Here is a 20,230-nt window from a genome sequence, read left to right on the forward strand (position 1 = left end):
TAGAAAAGGGGGGGCAAAGGGGGGAATATCCAACCTGGGAGGAAGTGCATAGGGGGCCAAGGGTTAATCGGTGCAAGCAACTAAGGGACCCCCTTAGGGATGTGTCTGGGAGGCCTTGCCTTGCAGCATGTCAGGAACACAAGTACCAGCACTGTGTTTGTGTATGTTTGTGGGTGTGTAAATGTGTGTGTGTGTGTGTGTGTAAGAATGGGCTTGCCAGCAACAGAAATTTGTTTCTTTATTGAATATCTATCTTCTAGAACAGAAACTATCTCAGCTTGTGCAACAAGAAGGGAGAGCATAAATCACTTGCTCACTGTAAACTAAAGCTAAACTTGTATTGACCAAGGGGGGTACTGTATAATTACATGTACCTCATTGTTCTCTATGCTAGTATGCCATGTTGACATATACAGTCTTAGTAGTCACATAGCATTTTTGAGGCTGTGGATTGTTATCCACTGTACAATTTTTGTGTCCAGGACAGAGCCCAATCCTCTCCTTCCACTGACAATAATCTCTCCAACCCCCTTGTACAAGTTGGAGTGGGGAAAGTACTGTTAACAGATTTTGTGACATGTCAAAGGATTTGAACCCAGGACCTCTGTTTTCTAGGTCTAACACCCTAAAGCATTTACCGAACACAGTACTGGTACAGTACATGAATGTGTTCCTGACAGCTGCAAGGCAAGGAAGGCCTCCCAGACACTTTCCCCAAGGGTCCAGCCAGTGGACACTGGCAGGGTTGAAAATTAGCAATTACTATGCCTGTCAATCAGCTATTTTGGCTGAGTGCCACATGATGGGGGTATGAATGGGGGGATCTGAGTAGCCTGACGTGATAGCCAGGCCAGGTAGACAGGCCAGGTAGCCTGGCCTGGTAGACAGCCCAGCCTTTTAAGCGAACCCGATCATATGTATCATATGACTATAACAGGTGGTACCAATTTCATCTAGCTCATGGCCAAATGTGATGTGGCTGATCCTGTCTTGGCCCACCTGCAATATAGTACTATTATGCTAACAGAGAAGCTTAGTGTTGTGATTTAAGAATTCAAACTGGATCATTTTGACTTTGGCTTAATCCAGGTCAGGGCTAATGTACCACAACAGTAGTGACCCAGAATAAGTACAAAGGCCATGTTTTGTTATCCAAGCACAGCTGCATAAATACTAGAAATCTAGCTCACATGAGTCACAATCAACAACACCTACTAGTACCTTAGCGCCCAATTTGTCTCTATACACCCAAAGCCTTAGTACCATTGAGGACAGAAAAAAAGACTAGATTCTCAAATTTTGCAGTTTGCTTCAGAATATTTGCAATGTTTGAGGCTCTTAAACTGTCATGTAAGGTATTAGGATTTCAAATTGCCAATCAACTAGAAATAATTTCTACTGAATTCTGCAAATTCTCTTAAGGGGTTAGACATTCCATGCAAATTCAGCAAAGTGGAGAGCTATAATTGTCCTTAATTGACCATAATTGAAGACCTTACTTATTAGCCAGTTAATGCCAATATGGCACTTTTTCATTTATAACAGTCCTGCTGCCAGCTTAGAATAATGAAATTGAATTAGATAGATTCTGACATTAAAATGCCTTTTGTCTGTTTTCATTCTCCATACTATTCAAGAATGTTTCTCAAGTTTTACCTAAGAGAAGTAAACAATGGTGTTTATGTCATTTTCTCTTTTTTTTTTTGTAAATTGTATATGCAAAACTTAAATTTAAAAAAATTTAGGAATTCAGGATATCACTTGTCTTTTAATATCTTTTGATTTCCTGAAACATCAACCAACATATCAAACAATGTGTGCACTATGTAATTATGGTCATATAGATGAATTACACTGTCTTACTCTTCAAGCAGAGGTTTGGCTGTGGCTGCTTTTTTTACATACTTTTTGACATTTTTAACAGGCTTTTTATTTTCTACATTATCACTATGTTTCTCATCCTGCAAGACACAAGGAAAACGGTACAAAATAGAAAGCCTGATAAAAATGCCAAAAATTAAGTAAAAATATGTCACAAAACAGCCAATGACGAACCTCTTCTTGGAGAGTGGATTACACTTTCCAGTGGAATGATAAAACAACTCTTGTCTGTTTTCAGAACAAGCCACAGACGCAACCTTGGGCAATGAGAACTGGGCCATGATGATGGAAATATGTGACATCATCAACGAAACTGATGAAGGGTGGGTAACAGCATATCAAACAGACATTTTACTTTTTTAGACTGCGATAAAAAAAAACTTCTTGCATAAACAGATTTGTTCATTTAATGATCAGTATGATGTTTATATGTAAACCCTTACACCCAGCTAAGGTATTAAAGGAAGTGTAATAGTACTTGTACTGATATATATAAAATAGAATAGGTCCAGAGGTATACTATGATGAGTATGTTTTAAGATACTAAGCGATATATCAAATCATTTAATGCATATTTTCACATTCTACTTAACACACTTGTGTAAAGCATGTGCTTCCGACTGACATTGTCTCAAGTATGCTTAAATGCTTACACATGGCTGCACTCATTGATTTTGTTCAAGTAGATCAAATTTTTTCCTGTTACATGTTGCTGCTTGCATCAGCACTGAGTTACCAAACATCATATATGTGTACCCAGGTAGTTAGGCTGATTGTGATTTTATACATATATTGGCATTATATTTGTTACTTACTAATATTAATGTTTATTTTGCTAAGATTCAGACCTTATATGTCTTTGCCTCTGATGATATTCATTATATTGTTATAAATTTGTTTTTCCTCCTTATAATCTAGCAATTTTATTGTTTTATTATCAAAAGGACACTGATGTAACTAGAAAGGCCGACATTTGCTTAGGAGCAAATACAGCATATTGCAATCCATCTTCATCCTTGCAAAAATCTCAAAATTCAACAATTTGAAGTAATGTTTGCTCAAAGGGAAAATGAAGTACTGTGGGTACGTGTCCTACACACCTTCATGCCGAATTCTAGGTCATTTGGTTTCAATATAAGGGCATAGAAGCCAAAAATATACATTTTTTAGTTAAAAATGGCTAAAAATCCCAAAATAACTCATTTTATAAGTGCTCTATGAAGAAAGTGTTGATGGGGTCCTGTTGTCATATGTCCAATTTACCTTTGTACTAAATTTCAGGTCATTTGGTTTACATACAAGGGCATAGAAGCCAAATATATACATTTTTAGTCAAAAATGACTGAAAACCCCCAAATAACTAATTTTTGAAGTGATCTATGAAGAAAGTGTCAATGGGGTTCTGTGAGCATATGTTCAATGCACCTCTGTACCAAATTTCAGGTCATTTGGTTTCTATACAAGGGCACAGGAGCAAAAAATATACATTTTTAGTCCAAAATGGCCAAAAACCCTAAAATAACTCATACTTGGAGTAAACAATGAATAAAGTATTGATGGGGTTATGTGATCATATGTCAAACGCACCTATGTACCAAATTTCAGGTCATTTGGTTTTAATACAAGGTCATAGGAGCCAAAAATATACATTTTTAGTCAAAAATGGCCAAAAACCCTAAAATAAATAATTTTTGAAGTGATCTATGAAGAAGATGTTAATGGTTTTCTGTGCTCATACGTCCAATGCACCTCTGTACCAAATTTCAGGTCATTAGCTTGTAATACCAGGGCACAGGGGCCTAAAAAAGTAAAATATACATATTTTGTCTAAAAATGACCCAAAAAAAATATCATAAATTCTAAGGCCTCTATCAAGAAAGTGAAAAAAACGTCTGGGGGTATTTGCTATTTCTACCACCCTGCCAAATTTCAGCTCATTTGGCCCAAAAATGAAAAAATTAATCCCATTTGAAGATTTGACAGGAGAAGAAGAAGAAGAGACAAAGGAAAAGCAATTAAATATATTGCAATCCCATACTGTAGTATGGATTGCAATATAAGAATATAATGTTGTCATTCATGCCAGTGGTCATTGTATCAAACGTTATTGTCTGTGTTGTTTCATTATGATTGAGATGTGAGATGTCATGAATAAACAGAGGGACCATTTTTTAAGACCACATGCTGCGCTGTATGCCTAGACTAATTTTCTTCAGAAGGCTGCTGTTTATAGAGATCTAGATGCATGTTTTGAGCTACCAACTGTGCATGCTATATTTGGTGACAAAAATTGTCCACTGGTCAGCTAGCATGATCGTTCAAGTCCATAAGTGAATTACTGAACAATCAATGCTTGAATGGATACTTTTAGGACAAAGATAGGAGAGGCACATTTCTTGTTTGTTTGTTTGAACCTTTATTTATTCATGAGAAACTAAGATTGGTTGCTTTTCATTGAGGTCATGAGGGAGGTATGGGTCAGCTAAGATATAACACATATAGAGATTACATCAAGTCCGAATAAATCTCTCTATATATTTGTTGTATTGATCTTTAATAGGCATGCAATTATTTTCAAAAGTACAGCCATATACATGTACTGCTACATTCAGCTTCTAAATTAATCAAAACCATTAAGCTATGGTCAGTGGTATGATATGATATGGCTCAATGTTAATCATTCATTTAGACAGATGATTTAAGCAGTGTCACTCAGATTATATTAACCAAATATAAAAGCCTATAACACTTTTCATTTCATACATTTCAGCTGCATGCCAGAATCATGCCACTTCCCCACAACTTTTTTTTTTCATCTCACTTTGCCAATATTTCTGATGTCGGTAATTTGAAGTGTTTCTTGAAGGCCTCAGGATGCAGTAAAAGCCATCAAGGGACGGTTTCAGACCAAGGCCCAGAGATATGGCTGCAACCACAAAGTCATCGAGCTCTCCTTATTAGTAAGTTTTTCTCCTCAGCTTCTGCGCTGCATCAGCTTTTTGTTTCAAATTGTGATTGTATGGTTTTTAGGCCCAAAGACGCCCTAAAGGCCATCAAAAGACGACTGCAGACCAAGGGCAACCACAAGGTGCTGATGCTAACCCTTACGGTATGTCGTCTTTTCTATTCTATTGTTACAGTATACTACATTCTAAACGGTAAAAGGCAAATCCCAGCTCTGGGCACAGCATTAGTGCAGCCTTTGCTGCTGCCGAAATATCTGGAAACATTTTGTACCAAAATAGTACATGTACAAACAAAATGTGGGAGTGAATTTATGCATGGCTGCAATATGCTATTTTCTTTCTTTACTTCATTCTGCCATGTCACAAAGTATATATCTTTGCGTTAATGTATTTCTTTTTCTTTAATTGCTGGATTAGCAACAGATATGTTCCCCATTAAGAATTTGATATATTTTGAAAATGAAGAGCTGGCAGATGGACTCGATATGTGATGGTAAGGCAGATATGTCATTTAAGTCAGTACATTTTTGTACATAAAGTGGACTTTGGGAAGAAAAGGGTGTTCACTCATGAAGAACTGTTTTTGACTCTTGACCTTGACCATCAGATCAGTTCAGTTCATTGTTATTGGAGTGTAGTGCTCTCACAGTTGTTTTAGACTTTCATGACTTTCATAATTTCAAGCCTATACAGAGCCATTCAATAAATAGCAATGTACAAATTAGGTTTCTTCCACCAAACAGAATTTTTGTCACAATTTCTTAAAGTTAAATTTACTAAACATTGCATGCATATAGAAGAATTCATGTGACAAATCCATTTGTACCTACATGGTATGCTCCACGCTCCAGACAATATTATGCATGCTAAATTTATCTCACCATGGCTACTAAATTATACATGCACCAGCTGTATGCATGTGTGTACATGTAGCTCAAAATGTTGTATACAAATAGCTAAAACATTCAGAATGGCATTAAAAACAGCTGGTATTACTATATTAGTATACACAGTGTGGATATATCTTTTGCAATTGTCTAGCTTGATCAAGAGGGATTTTGTTATAACATGCCAGCCTGAATTCTTGCTTCACAAATCCAAACATATGTATGATGTCAATGCCATTAGTCTCAGTGGTTCCAGTATTATTACTCTAAGTGGTTTAACTCTGTTCCTTGTCTGGCCTTTACTTGACATCCAGGTTCTTGAAACCTGCGTGAAGAACTGCGGACACAGGTTCCACGTGCTGGTGGCCAACAAGGACTTCGTGAACGAGATGGTGAAGATCATCCAGCCCAAGAACAACCCCTCCACCACGCTTCAGGAGCGCGTCCTCAGCCTGATCCAGACCATGTCCGACGCCTTCAGAAACTACCCAGACCTGCAGGGGGTCGTCCAGGTGCACGAAGAGCTCAGGTCTAAAGGTAAGGCAGCCATTGCTAGCACTTCTAGTCGTATGTCATACATTGTATTTTTATCTAGTAGTACCTTCAATCTTCTTAGCAATCAAATTACAGGCTACCCAAGTAGGACTATCTCCAATTTAGATTTTTTCTCCATTCCTCTCATTGTTTGGGAGCCAAATGTTGTTGATTTTCCTGGTTACGTATGTCATTTTAAGCTCATGAAAGTTCATTTCAGCTTCATGTCATTTTTGGGACGGATGGGGTAAAATTAGTTTCCGTCCCAACAAGCAAATTTCCGTCTTGGGACGGAAGGACAGGTCCTGGAGACAGCCCTGTGCCCAAGACAATAAGATTTACATGTAAATTCATATACACTGTGAAAAAAAGTACAGTCATGTATTATATTACTATATGGAATGCATGTGGAAATAAAACCTGTACAAGTGACCATATTTGCATATATAAGGACCACCTGGTCTATGTGACCACATGTTAGTGATCCCTAAGTTTTTCCCATTGACATAAGCATTTAGTATGCTGTCTCTAGTGACCACCTGACCACATAGACCAGATTTTATCAGTGGCCTCTGATTGATCAGTTGGACAGGTTTGACTGTAGCTACTCTTGGACATCACAAAGAATACTGTCATGCATTGACATTCAATTTGTTATGGGATTTATTTAGCAAATTGTGTTTGGAATGTTATGAATGTTTACATCATTTGGATTACATTTTCTTCAGGAGTGGAGTTTCCCATGACAGACTTGGACAACCTGGCACCAATCCACACACCAGAGAGGGTAAGACACAGAACAGCATGCCTTATATATTTCTTCTGAACATTCAGCCAGGCTTTTTTGTCCAATCACACCATCTTTATGATTGCTTTTTAATCCTGACACTGCAACCCTTCTCTCTTGCATCAAGTCACTCTTTCATATGCTTTCAATCTGATTGATTTGATCTGGTTTACTTTCTCTAGAGTGTACCTCCAGAACTGGACCCTGCCATAGCTAGGACTAGACCTGTAAGTCTTCCTCTTAAATGTGTCTGGAGTCCTGAAGGTTTGAAGCTAGAATAAATATGTATTAATGGAAGTCTTTCAGGGGTGCAGGTATCAGATTTTTATTTTCTTAATATGTAGACCAGAAAATTCAGTTTGGGTATGATGGAACAGTTTGAAGGTGGCCTTGTTAGAAATGGTGGAAGAATGGTGAAGACACAAAATGTCATGTATTCTGCAATTCTTAAGGCTCTTACTTCTTTACTTCTTTTTACTTTATGCCTGCACTTGTGCCTTAATGATAATAAGTGCATACTTTATGCTACTTTGTTCCTAATTGTTCTGTAGCAACTACTACTCTTGCTAGCTAGTATACTTGTAGACAAGACATATACAGTAGATGATATTCAAGTGGCTGCAGTTTGTTTCTGTTCCTCTAGGTGGCAATCATGTATAGCCAAGATGCAGTGCATGATCAGACTCCATGCAGATAACATATACTTATGATGACTATGTGACAAACCTTTTGTTACTACAATATTCTTCAAACAGTGATGGTTTTTGAAAGGCATAAAGACATACCTCCAAATTGTTAATGTTTTGTAGCACATCTTGTTCACAAATTGACCTAGTCTCACGAGAGAGCACGAGACTAGGTCCAGACTTAGGTAGGCCCCCTGCCATCTTGTGCTGTACAGATAGGTATGTCTCTACCATGTCAGAAGAGAAGAAGAAGAACATGTATGCCTTTCAAAAACTGTCACTGTTTGAAGAATATTGTTGTAACTGTATTCATCGTGACTGATGAACCTCTTCAACGAGTGACAAACATTGTTTTCCTGCCCCTTATCACCACCAGATGAGTGTATGTCATCTGCATGAATTATGAAGATGACATACATATGTACACTTATGATGACTATGTGACAACCATGTTTTACTGTACCACCAGGCGAGTGTTACCGCTGCTCCAGCCCAGCGCCCCCCCTCCCAGCCCCAGCAGCAGCCAGCCCAGCAGCAGCAGCCCCAACAGAACCCACCAGGCTCCCCGGGGGCCATCGGTGCCCTGCAGGGTCCCATCAATCCCACCCCAGAGCAGCTGGGGAAGCTGCGCAGCGAGCTGGACGTGGTGGAGGGCAACACCAAGGTCATGTCAGAGATGCTGACAGAGATGACCCCAGGGCAGGAGGACCCGGCAGATTTGGAGCTTCTTCATGTGAGCAGGATATTCAATTAACATAATGAAATTCATCATTGTTAGCATATAAAGTCAATTGATAGCTGGTGTAAAACCTGCTACAGTGTCACTGACGAAAGGTAGCAGATGATAGCTGAAATGTCTGAACGTTTCCAAAATCATATCCAGTTGTAGTGAGTAACTACTGTTTGGCATATCTTATTACCTGGATGTCTTATTGACATAACATAGTGAAATGTTTCCTTTTTTTACAATGAAAGTTAGAACATGTTTTAATGATTGTGGTATTGTGATACGATTATCAGTGACGTCATTGTTATTCTTCTGACAATGCCCACAAATTGAAACATGCCACTTTCAATGCATTACTTGTATGTGTACATTTGTACTGTATAAAATGTTAAACCCTATCTGTCCAGGAATTGAACAGGACCTGTCATGCCATGCAGCAGAGAATAGTAGAGCTTATTGACAAGGTGGCCAATGAAGAAGTCACTGGTAAGTAGGAGACTGTTAGCAACTGGTAGCTGTAAGTACAGTTGAATCTTGTGTCTGGCTTTCTTTATAAAGATCTAGTTTGAGTTTCAATCATAAATTTATGAAGACTACGCAAAGAAATTCAAAGGTGTTCTTAGTGTATTTTTATGTTTTTACCTCCAGGAGAGTTACTTAGAATCAATGATGACCTGAATAACGTGTTCTTGCGGTTCGAGCGCTTTGAGCGATATCGCACCGGCAAGACCGGCCAGCCATCCACCACCGCCCCCGCTGTGGCGGCCACTGCAGGGGGTCCAACAGCAGTGACTGGCGGGGCCCCACCCGTCAACGCTGCACCAATGGGAAGCTTCCCTCCTCCACCAAGTTACAGAGAAGTAAGTACATGGGACAAAGTTGTTCCCAGGTCAACATACTTTGTTGTGCAATTATAATTTTGCTTTCCATATTACACTGAGGTAGATTATGTATACAGAATTGCCAAAGAGAAAGTTTGAAATTAACTAATACTGAGTGACGTACAGGTACTTAAGAAACATACAAAAATGTTACAGTAGAGCTAAGAAGGAAAGGAACTCTTGCACACACATGTAGCATAGCATTTGTATTTAAGGTGCCTATCTTTTACATTTTCTGATGGTTGAACTACATCATGTTACCATGTCTTACAGTCCCATAGATAGGCTCAACACAGTGTATACAGTTAAATTCTAATGTAGTTTACATCGTACAAGCAATAAGAGCTGTACATGTGTGGCAGCTAATACAGCTCATGTTTTTTTATAATCCTGGTTTAACTTGTACCAAAAGCAATCACAAACACCCCCTCCGGTGGCAAGCATGACCAGCTTTCCAGCTCCAGCTGCAGCTGCAGCACCTGCTCCACAGGACATGCCCCTCAACATCCCATTCCCACCTGCACACACTCAGGTAACAGCTGTGCCCCTGTGTGAGGCTTGAGATCCCTGACTGAGACATTTTACATCCTTCCTGCACATCATACTATTATACAGTCCCCTGTTCTCCTAGACCCCTTTAATTACTATCATCTATTAACCAACATAAAGATCCAGACAGAAAAATTGACATAACTATCATCTCTCAAATCTATGGCTTCACATATTTTCCAACAGCAGAATGTAGCTGTGACAGTGGCAATATTATGATGGCTTGAGAAGTCTGAAAAATACAAATTACTCAAACCAGCAAACCAAATGTCCTCATTGTCATATGAGACTTTTTGAAGTACATCAGTTATTACTGGATGCCTGAACAATAAACCCTGAAAGCCTATCGTATCAGAGTCATGTTTTCTCGGTGTGTAAAAAGGCCTGTCATGACATTGTTTTTCTAAAGACACAAACGGTATCACCATTTCAGTACTAGACTTTCCCTAAGATTATTCATTTGGAAATACACATAGAGACACAATCATAAATTCTTCAAAAGGCCAGAATAAAGACCATACAATTTTCTACTCACCCTCTCCATTAACTCTTTTCAACTAATAAGTTTGCTGTGTGTTAGCATAACACCAACTAATAAAAAGACCAGGTAGTTGCTTTATACAACTAAATTTGAACTTAGAAAACAAGAGTACTTGCAACATACAACATTTTTGCAAATACATGTATCTAGTAAGTATGAATTGATTAATAAAGTTGTGTAAGTTTGTACATGTACTATAGATATCTGCATGAGTATCATACTAGTAAAGAAGTTTCAGCATCTTGATTAGAAGTTTGTGACTTGTTTCTAACTTCACTTTTCTTTCCAGTGATTCTATATGTAGTTGCTAATCATCAGCTGATATTTATATATGCAACCTCAACTTTACATGTTACATTCATTCAGCTATACAATATATATTCTTTTTAAAAACAGGTATTGTATGAATAGAGGCCTGTCCTCTGTCATGACTTCCATTGGTCTTACTTTGCACAGTCACATCCGTACCTAATGTACATGTCACAAGTTGTATACATAAGGTGATCTGTTTATACACATGCTTTCTGAAGTGGCATCAAATATGTGAAATTCACACTAAGTCTGGTAGCAGTATCTTTAAAGATGTCTGGATGGTCAGGGTTGCATTGCATTGCATTTTGTTGCTGAATGTTCACCCCTGCAAGTATATGCATATCACATTAATTCACACCTGCGCTGTGGAGATCAACTAGCAACAAACATACATTCCTGTATCAATCATACTTGTTCATTTTTATATAGGTGCTCTCTTACACTTGCAGCTGTACAGTCATTTAAATGCTACATTGATAATTTTCATCTCTAAACACCTCTCATGTCCATGCCACATCTATGGCAGTTTTTTCCTTCACGTTAGATGCATCTGTAGTGTGTGATAGCTCTTAGTTAATGCACCTGTCAAGTAGTATCTGCAGCTTATTGTAGCCCCTACCCCCACCTGTGTATGTAGCTGTCTGCATGCTGCACTTAGAGCTGCACACTAATAGTGATTGTGTTTCTCACCCCCTGCATGTGATTCTCTTGGTGAACTCTAAAGGACCCAAATGCCACCCCTCTGATGGGGACCCTAGACAGCCTCAACCCTCCACCCACCTACACTGAGGTAAAGGGAGGTGGTCTTGTGTGCTCAGAAGTCTAGCATAAGAACTATCAAATATATTTAATGCTGGTGCACCTTTATACATAGGGTTATAACTATACCTGTTGCTTTTAAGAGGCAAGGTATTTAGGGATATCAAGTCAACAGACAATGGTTTCAAGCTGCAATATCAAAATTACTGCAGTTTGAAACCACTGTACATCGACTTGATATTCCTAGATACCCTGGTTTTAAAAGCAATGGATAATAGGTTACACTGCGGATAAAGGTGCACTAGTGTTATGTAATAAACAGTTGCTGGACATAGGCAAAACCAATAGTCAACTGTATCCTTTCTGAGACTATGCTGTTAGAGGGTGTGGTCTTGTACTTCTGTCTTTTTCTGGTAGAGGGAGCAATCTTCTTTCTGACAGGGACTATTTGGTACTGGGCTTTAACTGACTATATTTCCTGGTGAACTTCTGTCCATAGCACTATATTTGTTTACAGTGTGATACTGTGACTTCCTTCTTGAAATTAGTATTTTTAGCACAATTTGTCTGAAACAGACATCATGTTTAACTCCAACAGGTGTTTTAAAACAGTTATGATATGAATTCTGTTTATTCATGTAACATTTTTTCTTCAGCATCACTTACACACTGACCACAACTTATTTTTTCTCATGTACACTCTTCTAACCTGATTAACCAGTCTTGTTCTGTGGTATTGGTATAAACTGAAAATGTTGATTTGCCTCTTCATTTAATAAAGACGTCTTGACATTTGAATTCATAAAAAGTTTCTTGATTTGTTGTTTTGTTGTGTGCTAGTCTCAGAGTGCAGAGCCCCAGACAGACACCCTTATCGACCTGGGCCCAGCCGTGAGCCCAGGAGGCCCTCCCCCTCTCCAGCCTACAGCAGCCGGACTACAGCAGCAACTAGCAGGCCTCAGTAAGTGTGGAGTGCTGACCACAGGGCTGCCTCCAGGACCTGTCCTGGGACGGAAATTTGCTTGTTGGGACCGAAAAGAATTTCACCCTATCCGTCCAAAAAATTGACATATGATGAAACTTGTTAAAAATGTACAAAAAAAAAAAAACATGCTTAAAATAATATATTTCACCAGGACGATTAACAACATGGGCCCTCAAACAATGAGTGGGACAGAAAAAAAATTAAAGCTGGAGACAGTCCTGGGTGACCAGATATGTGGAAACAAATGAAGTTGTAATCTGGCATGCTCAGATTATCAAGAGCTTTGTTTAGTATGCAACCATAACAAATGGACATGAACCAGCTTTCAATCTATTGGGTGTTTTTTGTACTAATTAGGTATGTGTAGTAATACAAATGTATGTGTATAGATTTATCAAGAATTTATCTTTGATACCTTTTCCCTGACCCTTCCCTCTTATTTTATGACATTGGTTCAAACAAACAGACCTGTGGATGACCATAGCAATGTACACAGTACATGTTGATCTTAGATTTATCAATGAAAGTTCTTATCAGTGAAAACTGGTGAACAGCTACCAAGTTGAAATGTATCTGCATAATGTGTATGTGTGAGTATGCATGTGTCTTTGTTGATGTGTGTGTTTGCATGTGTTTTTACTTTGTGAGTTTGCTTCTTGTTCCCTCCTTCACATTTGGATTCTCCATTTCACACCCAGGTATCACCAGTTCCAGCATCAGCAGCACCCTGAATGCCACGCCCACTGTCACAGCTCAGAACACTGCAGGGAGGGATGATGATGAGTTTGACATGTTTGCACAGACCAGAGGGAAGTCCATGGAGGAGTCCAGGAGAGGGTTGGTGTTTTCTTCTCTGATTAAGTAGTAGTAGTAGTAGTAGTGTCCAGTATTTGATATACTGCTGCTGGTATCCCAGACACAGTGGTAGGCAGCAGTTGGCTTGTCTATACACTATATGCTACAATGCGGCTCTGTCCATCAGGTTCCATGCAGTATCAGAAACAGAATAATTTTTTTTTGTATTGCTCATCATCCATCCATTTGTTGCTACCCATAGACCTTTTATATCTTTGTTTTTAATTTTGGCATACAATGATTAAGATCAAATGTACACCCTGGTTAGTCAAATGCATCAAAACCCATCAAAATGCTGCATACCTAGCCCTTAACACGTATTGTTTTTTTTTTTTTGTTTTTTTTCTATTTTGCTTTTGGACAGACGAGGACAATGTGGCACTGCACTCAAGTTTTAGTAACTTATATTAACAGTGCCACATACACGGTACAGACAGAAGGTACCCATTTTTACACCTGGGTGAAGTGAGGAAGGTCGTGTAAAGTGCCTTTCCCTAGGGCACAACGTCGGGGCGGGGCATGGCGGGGATCGAACTCAGAACCTCTAGGTTCCGAGCCGAACGCTCTACCAGTTACGCCATGCCCGACGCCACAGGGCGACACGTATTGTTGTTGTTTTTATTTACCACTTAATTTAGGAATGCCTATTTTGACTGTAACAGTAACATGCATTAGGATATACACAGTAAGGGTTGATCTGACTGGTATAAGTTGATAGATGATTGGTTGTCTCCCATGTTTCTACAGTGGTAGCACGTATGAAGACATATCCCATTCCGGTGACCTCATGAGCGGAGGCCTAGCCCGAGCTGTCAACACCAAATCTAACCCGAACCAACCTGTAAGTGAAACTCTTTCTTTATGTCTTAATTCACTTTCTTTCATCACGCTAGAATGAAATTCTGAATGGGTTTCCAGTCCAGGCCATTTTTGGTTTATCAGCTTCTATGTCCACTCATAGTTATTTTACATGATAAAAAGTCTCCACTATTATTAATTGTGTCACAGTATAGCTGTAAATGTTAGCTTCATATTAACCTTTAAAAACTATACCATACATTGTAGGTGAATTTTTCTCACACTCATAACCCGTCATCAATACAGTTGTGTTTACAAGGTGTACAAGTAAGAGATATAATGCACTATTGTAGATCATTTTTCTGTAGTTTCACTGGAAAACAAGGTGGAGATAGTGACAAACCTATTGACTTACAATAAAGTTCTTGCTAACAATATGACTTCAGCTACAGTTATAAACCATTATGTTCTGTCTTGTCTGCTACCTGACCAACTCAAAGGACGAACCGTATGACGAGGTTTGTACATGGTGCTTTATGTAGTCATTGGCTGGGCGGTGTTTTGCCTTCAAAATAAAGGAATTAGCTTTAATCATCATAATGGCTAATGGAGATACTGAACATGGCAAGGCTATACATACACTGTATGTAGCTGGGTCAAGCAGATTGCCAGCATGGGACCAATGCATGAAATTGGTTATGACAGCTAGCAAGGCTAGCAGTTATTTAAAGCAAACCGTTGCTCATCATGTCAGGCCAATTGCTTCACAGACTGTTGAACAGGCCACATTGGAAGTAATCGGGGCATATATCCAGGGTATTGTTCAATGTTGTATAATGATGATATGTTCCAGCGAGCCCAAGATGCATTGAGAGGTTATGACGAGGTAGAAAGGTGGTTAGCAGACAGTGACTTGAAGCCATGCCTGAGTGGTGTGCCGCTGAGCGTGTAGTAGACTGCACACATGCTAATGAGCTCTACAGTAGAGCACTGTGGGACAGAAACTTGTCATACATTACGGCTGGCATGTGCCTTGATATCTGTGTGTTCACAGTTTGGCAAGGAATATTTTTCTGATGTTTCAATCTCACTTCCAGAAAGGAGGCTGAAATTAATTTTTATGATTGGTTGCACAAGACACAATTACTTCAATAATGTCCAATGTCACTGACTAAAGACACCGGATGGTGGTCTGAAACGTCTGACCATTTCCATAATCATATCAAGTGACTGCTTTTTGGCATAATGTCCAATGTCTTTACCCTTTGTATAGAATATCTCAGTAATGAGTTATTATACTGTGCAAAGGATGCTAATTAAAGGTATTTTATTAGGTAGAACTTTAGAAAAGGACATGTTAGAAATTCAACTGTGTGAAGTTCTTGAAATTATGCAAAAAGTAATCTTGAGTAAAACTTAAACTATCTCTCTGACATTCAACACCAACATCACTGCTCAGGTAACAAGTGTCTTGTACGCCAGCCAGTGACAAGTGTCTGTCCTGTAGTGTGGCACTTGTAGCAGCATCTTATACTTGACTTGTCTCTGCATGTGTGTGACCCTGTCTGTCCCTTTCAGCATGCTCAGCCCCTAGATGAGGTAGAAAAATGGCTTGAGCAGAGTGACCTGCCGGTAAGTAGAAGAAGCATGTGCACATGCGTGCGTGTGTAGTTATTCTGTGTCTGCATCATTTGAAGCTCTGTCATGGATTGTACATCTTTCAAAATCTGCTGTTACGGCTTATTCTGTTTACTTAGCATAATGGGGTGGATCATATACATGTACAATGTACGTGTAGTACCACAATGTCACACCCGATGTCATTTTCTAGTAGATGATGGGCCTTGATGATTCAAAAACAGATTGAAACTCCGTGGCCCATAGTCCCCCAATCAATATAAAGTGGCCTGCAGGCCAATTTGAGCTTCTCATAAATAAACCAAGGTTCAAACAAAATCGTGAACCAGATATATAAATGAAATGGGAACTGGTGATGCAAACATGGCAACTACCATGCACTTTATGTTAGTATAGACAGTTTTTGTTGTAGTCAAATTTTTTGTTGTAGTAAAATGTGTCAGTCTTTTCTTGCTTTCTTGCCCTTCAGAAGCTGCATGCTGATAACTAGACTTTACTTAACAAAGCATAATTAAAGTCGATAGAATTTGTTCAGTCTTTCTATAATCTCACCTGTGTGTAATGAAATATGTTACCATATGGTCCAGCTGTTTTTCTTAACATATGAATGTTATAATTGTTTCTTACACAAAAGGAAAGTTTGATACTGTAACAATACATGCATGCCCCCTGTTGGGTTAATACCGGCCCTTGCAGATAGACACAGTGGGTGAACAGGCTGCTAGCAGGTCATCAGGGCTCACTTTGCCGCAATCTCATGTTCGTCATGGCTTGGTAACATCTGTTGCATCTTCATTTAATCAATCAATTCTCCAAGAGGGTCTTACATTGGATGCAAATTACCAGTTTTGCAAACCTCATTTCATGCTTAATTCCTCCCAAGAAGGTTGAGATTCAGGTCTGAAAAGTGTCAGAAAAATGAAACAAAAATGTTGTAGTACCAATCACACCTTAATTGATTTACTTTCTATCTGATCAATCTGCATGCGCACAATTATTTTTAATCCCTTTAAAGGAATAGAAAGTTCCATTTCTAACTTCTAAATGAAAATAACAGGACGGGCATTGACAAGTAGTTTAACTGAAACAAAATGATTGCCTTCATACAGTCGATTGCAGTACTGTTGCCAGTATTTAAAGGGATAGCTTGCAACTCCCTTCTTCAATTCGTATTCCCATCACTGAAAAAGCCTTGTTGCTTATCTTATGAAAAAAGAGTCATCAAAAGTAAGTATGATGTAGGATGTTGTTTCTCTTCCACAGCAATCCCCCGGCGGTGCTGCTCAGCAGGAGGAGGAGGATGTGGAACCTGTCACCAGCGCAGGTGGGTGCTCTCCGGTCAAAAACTGTAGTGATACCTTCCCTACAGTTTGTAGACATAGACTAGCCTCCAGTAGGCCTTCTTATTATGGCAGTAAGGGAATAATAGAATTTGGCAAAAAAATTGGAAAATTGACCAGGGGAGACAGTGCTCTGCTGACCAACTCCTCTGGTAGCAAACTCCCCTGGCGAATTATTTTCCCTACAATAGCCAGCGTATTCAGTCTGGTAGAGACTAGACATAGACCTAACTGTTGGAAACTTTGGGGGGGGGGGGGGGTTGATGACGAAAACATGAGAGACCATAGTTCTCTTATGGATTTAATTGTCCAGTATTTAAATCATTGTTGCATAAGATTGATATTTCCTTGTATTTATCTTATCGGTGAAATGAAACTTATTTCCTGATACACGCATTCTTTGTTTCTGAACAGAATTTGATCGGTTTTTGGAAGAGCGAGCAAAGGCAGCCGACACCCTGCCAGACCTGAACAGCCTGCCTGAGGTGCCAGCTCATCCTATCAACCCAACCTCCACGGGCGCCCCAGCACCTGCCATCCCGCCCAGGAGAGGCAGGCAAATGCAAATGGAGGAGTCTGAGAATACATTATTTGGGTTGTAGTCGAGGGTGAAAGTGCTGTCTTGACAAGGAGGGTCTTGAAGTTCTTTTGGGTTGTCAAGTAGATTCTTTCCTTGCCAATTGTACAAAGTATTTTTTCCATAGCAAATAATGAAATGAAAGTAAACTGTCAAATTAACTATTTTCCCATGTCACCTCACTAAGGAGAGAGTTCCTTTTCTTTATATCTTTTTTTAACTTAGTTGTGGATTCCATTTCATGTTCTTGTGTATGTTTTTTTCAACTATGAGTAAGAAAGAGAGCTTGGGATACATTTCCACAATGAATTATCATTTATGTAATCATAAGAAATAAGTGAAATGTTATTAGGAGACAGGTGACAACAATGACTTAACATGTTTTCACTGCTCTAAGTAACAAAGTTAGTAGAGGCTGTATTTGTAGTTTTGGTGGTCTCTGTGTTCATGTCAAAGGTACATGTACCAGTGCCCAGGTCTCACTGCCTAATATGTATCTGGAGTAGATGTAGAAACTACACATTCTTCAATGTCATTATTTATGGAAAATTCATTTTTTTATTGCTCCAAGCATTACCGGACACCATCTAAGATTAAGGTGATGACCTCTATTGGAAGGTCATTAAGAGGTAGAATGCTGATCAGATTGGAAGAAAGAAAGCTCCTGCACAGAGAATGACTCTATCCGTCAAGGGATAGAGATGTTGTAGAACTTTCCATTAGATTTTTGAGCTGCAATTATCAGAGTTTCTGCCAACATTCATTATCATGTATTCACTCTTAACCATTTATAGCTCCTCTTGATTGGCAGTAGGGATCAATTTCCCTATAGAGAAAGACTGTGTAGCAAAGAAATCTATTAGCACATAATAGAGAGTTTTAAATGGTGTTCAGACTATAATGTAGCTGTAAAAAGTCTTATAATGAGTACAAATAAAATAATTTCTCTGTCATTGTGGTATACTTATCTACATGTACATTTGTGACTAACGGTCCCTCCTATTGCATATATTGAAGCATTACAAACCAAAGGGAAATGTATTGCTTGGTGGTTTATGTAACATACAATGTAGTGCCATCCATATCTACATCATGAAATCTCAGTTGGAATAACAATGAAACTGTGTCTACTAAACAAGAATAGAGCTATATTCTTATGTCAAAAGATTTTATTCACAATACCGTGGTAGCCAGTGGACACCAGCAAAATGTTGATTTGTCTGCAACCGAAAACTAGTAACTCAAACTTTAAGGTAAATTTAAGTAAAATGATGAAGTTCTTGGAACAAATACAACAAAATGTGTTGATGACACAAGATGAAAGTGAAGACAAAAGGATGGGAAAGATCTGTTAAGTGCTACTGGTATGTACAAAAACGAAGCCTATGGAAAATGTTGTACTGTTAAGACTGAGGTTCTATTATAATATATAATTGATATCTAAAGACTCTCTTAATGTAAGACATTGTCTTTGAATTCGGGATTCATCAATGTAGTACATGTAGGTGTGCAACAAATGATTACAATGCTTTGTACACATGTAAAATATTAGACAGTGAAGGATTTCGCTTAATGTGATGTAACACATGATACAAATTTGAGATATTGCAAGATCTGAATATGGGCATAGATAACTGCTCTGTATGAATGTGTGTAGCCTTCCAACAAAATATTAACTGCCAATCATTTTGGGGGAGGCTTGGGGTTGCTATAATAATGGCAGGTGGTATTTTTCATACATATCTCTGTTGGAGCAGACCATACTGTGCTCGGTAGTGAGTGGATGACAACTGTGTAAATGAGGGATTTCTATGGCCACATGTTTCACCCTGTTGTATGCTTAATGTGTATTGGGTAGCTTTTTTCGGTCGCTTTGCTGGCCAACATACTGTATGACTTACTGTACAAGAAATCTGATATAAATTGTACTTCCTGGCTCGGATTTCATTAGTGCCATCATAATCTCATCATTTTCCCTGATGGAATCTGAGTTAGGTCTTGTGGTGTTGTAAGCAATGTTCGTTGTTTCGGTAATCATTTCATTTTAATCATTAAGTCAGCAATGAAAACAAAAAAGCAGGGCTCGAAATACTTTTTTCTGCATACCTGCACATGTGCAGGTAACATTGAAAATTACCTGCACCAGACAAATGTTATCGCACCACTCTGAATTTAGGAAGTATGGATGATACTAAAATTGTCCAGGAACCATTGTATTTTTTCTTTTATACTGTATAGGTATAGGTAGTAACATCAATACAGCTAATTACAATCCACATACACTTACATCATATGGGCATTTATGTATAAAACTTAATACATGGACCAGTGCAGGTAAGGTGGACACCACAAATACCTGCATGCACAGCTCCAATTTCACCTGCACTAACCTGCATATACAGGTGGTATTTCGAGCCCAGGAAAGATATCAGCAACAACACTCATACGTTTTCCAGGCGTAGCAATGAACATAGGCATTGTCCAGTAAGACGCCAGAATGACGCATGGAGGAGAATCATTCGAATGA

General features: G+C 38.8%; 1 protein-coding gene across 12 annotated transcripts in view; it reads left to right on the forward strand.

Annotated features, from left to right (window-relative positions):
• The window catches only part of LOC118429762 (TOM1-like protein 2), a 20,488-nt gene extending 843 nt beyond the window's left edge, over window positions 1–19,645 (forward strand). Inside the window, exons 2-19 of one of the 12 annotated variants that reach the window (XM_035840382.1) lie at window positions 2,120–2,204; window positions 4,912–4,990; window positions 6,049–6,271; window positions 6,997–7,055; window positions 7,238–7,282; window positions 8,211–8,474; window positions 8,876–8,954; window positions 9,117–9,328; window positions 9,762–9,881; window positions 11,476–11,541; window positions 12,351–12,471; window positions 13,194–13,332; window positions 14,098–14,191; window positions 14,649–14,666; window positions 15,727–15,780; window positions 16,483–16,560; window positions 17,050–17,110; window positions 17,541–19,645. In XM_035840382.1, the coding sequence (XP_035696275.1) occupies window positions 2,120–2,204; window positions 4,912–4,990; window positions 6,049–6,271; window positions 6,997–7,055; window positions 7,238–7,282; window positions 8,211–8,474; window positions 8,876–8,954; window positions 9,117–9,328; window positions 9,762–9,881; window positions 11,476–11,541; window positions 12,351–12,471; window positions 13,194–13,332; window positions 14,098–14,191; window positions 14,649–14,666; window positions 15,727–15,780; window positions 16,483–16,560; window positions 17,050–17,110; window positions 17,541–17,728 (1,985 nt within the window). In that variant the 3' untranslated portion in view covers window positions 17,729–19,645. The other 11 variants (XM_035840383.1, XM_035840388.1, XM_035840384.1 and 8 more) reach the window with 11 other exon arrangements.
• Window positions 19,646–20,230: the final 585 nt, after the last annotated feature.

This window comes from Branchiostoma floridae, chromosome 13 (assembly GCF_000003815.2).
Source record: "Branchiostoma floridae strain S238N-H82 chromosome 13, Bfl_VNyyK, whole genome shotgun sequence".
Taxonomy (NCBI): Eukaryota; Metazoa; Chordata; class Leptocardii; order Amphioxiformes; family Branchiostomatidae; genus Branchiostoma; species Branchiostoma floridae.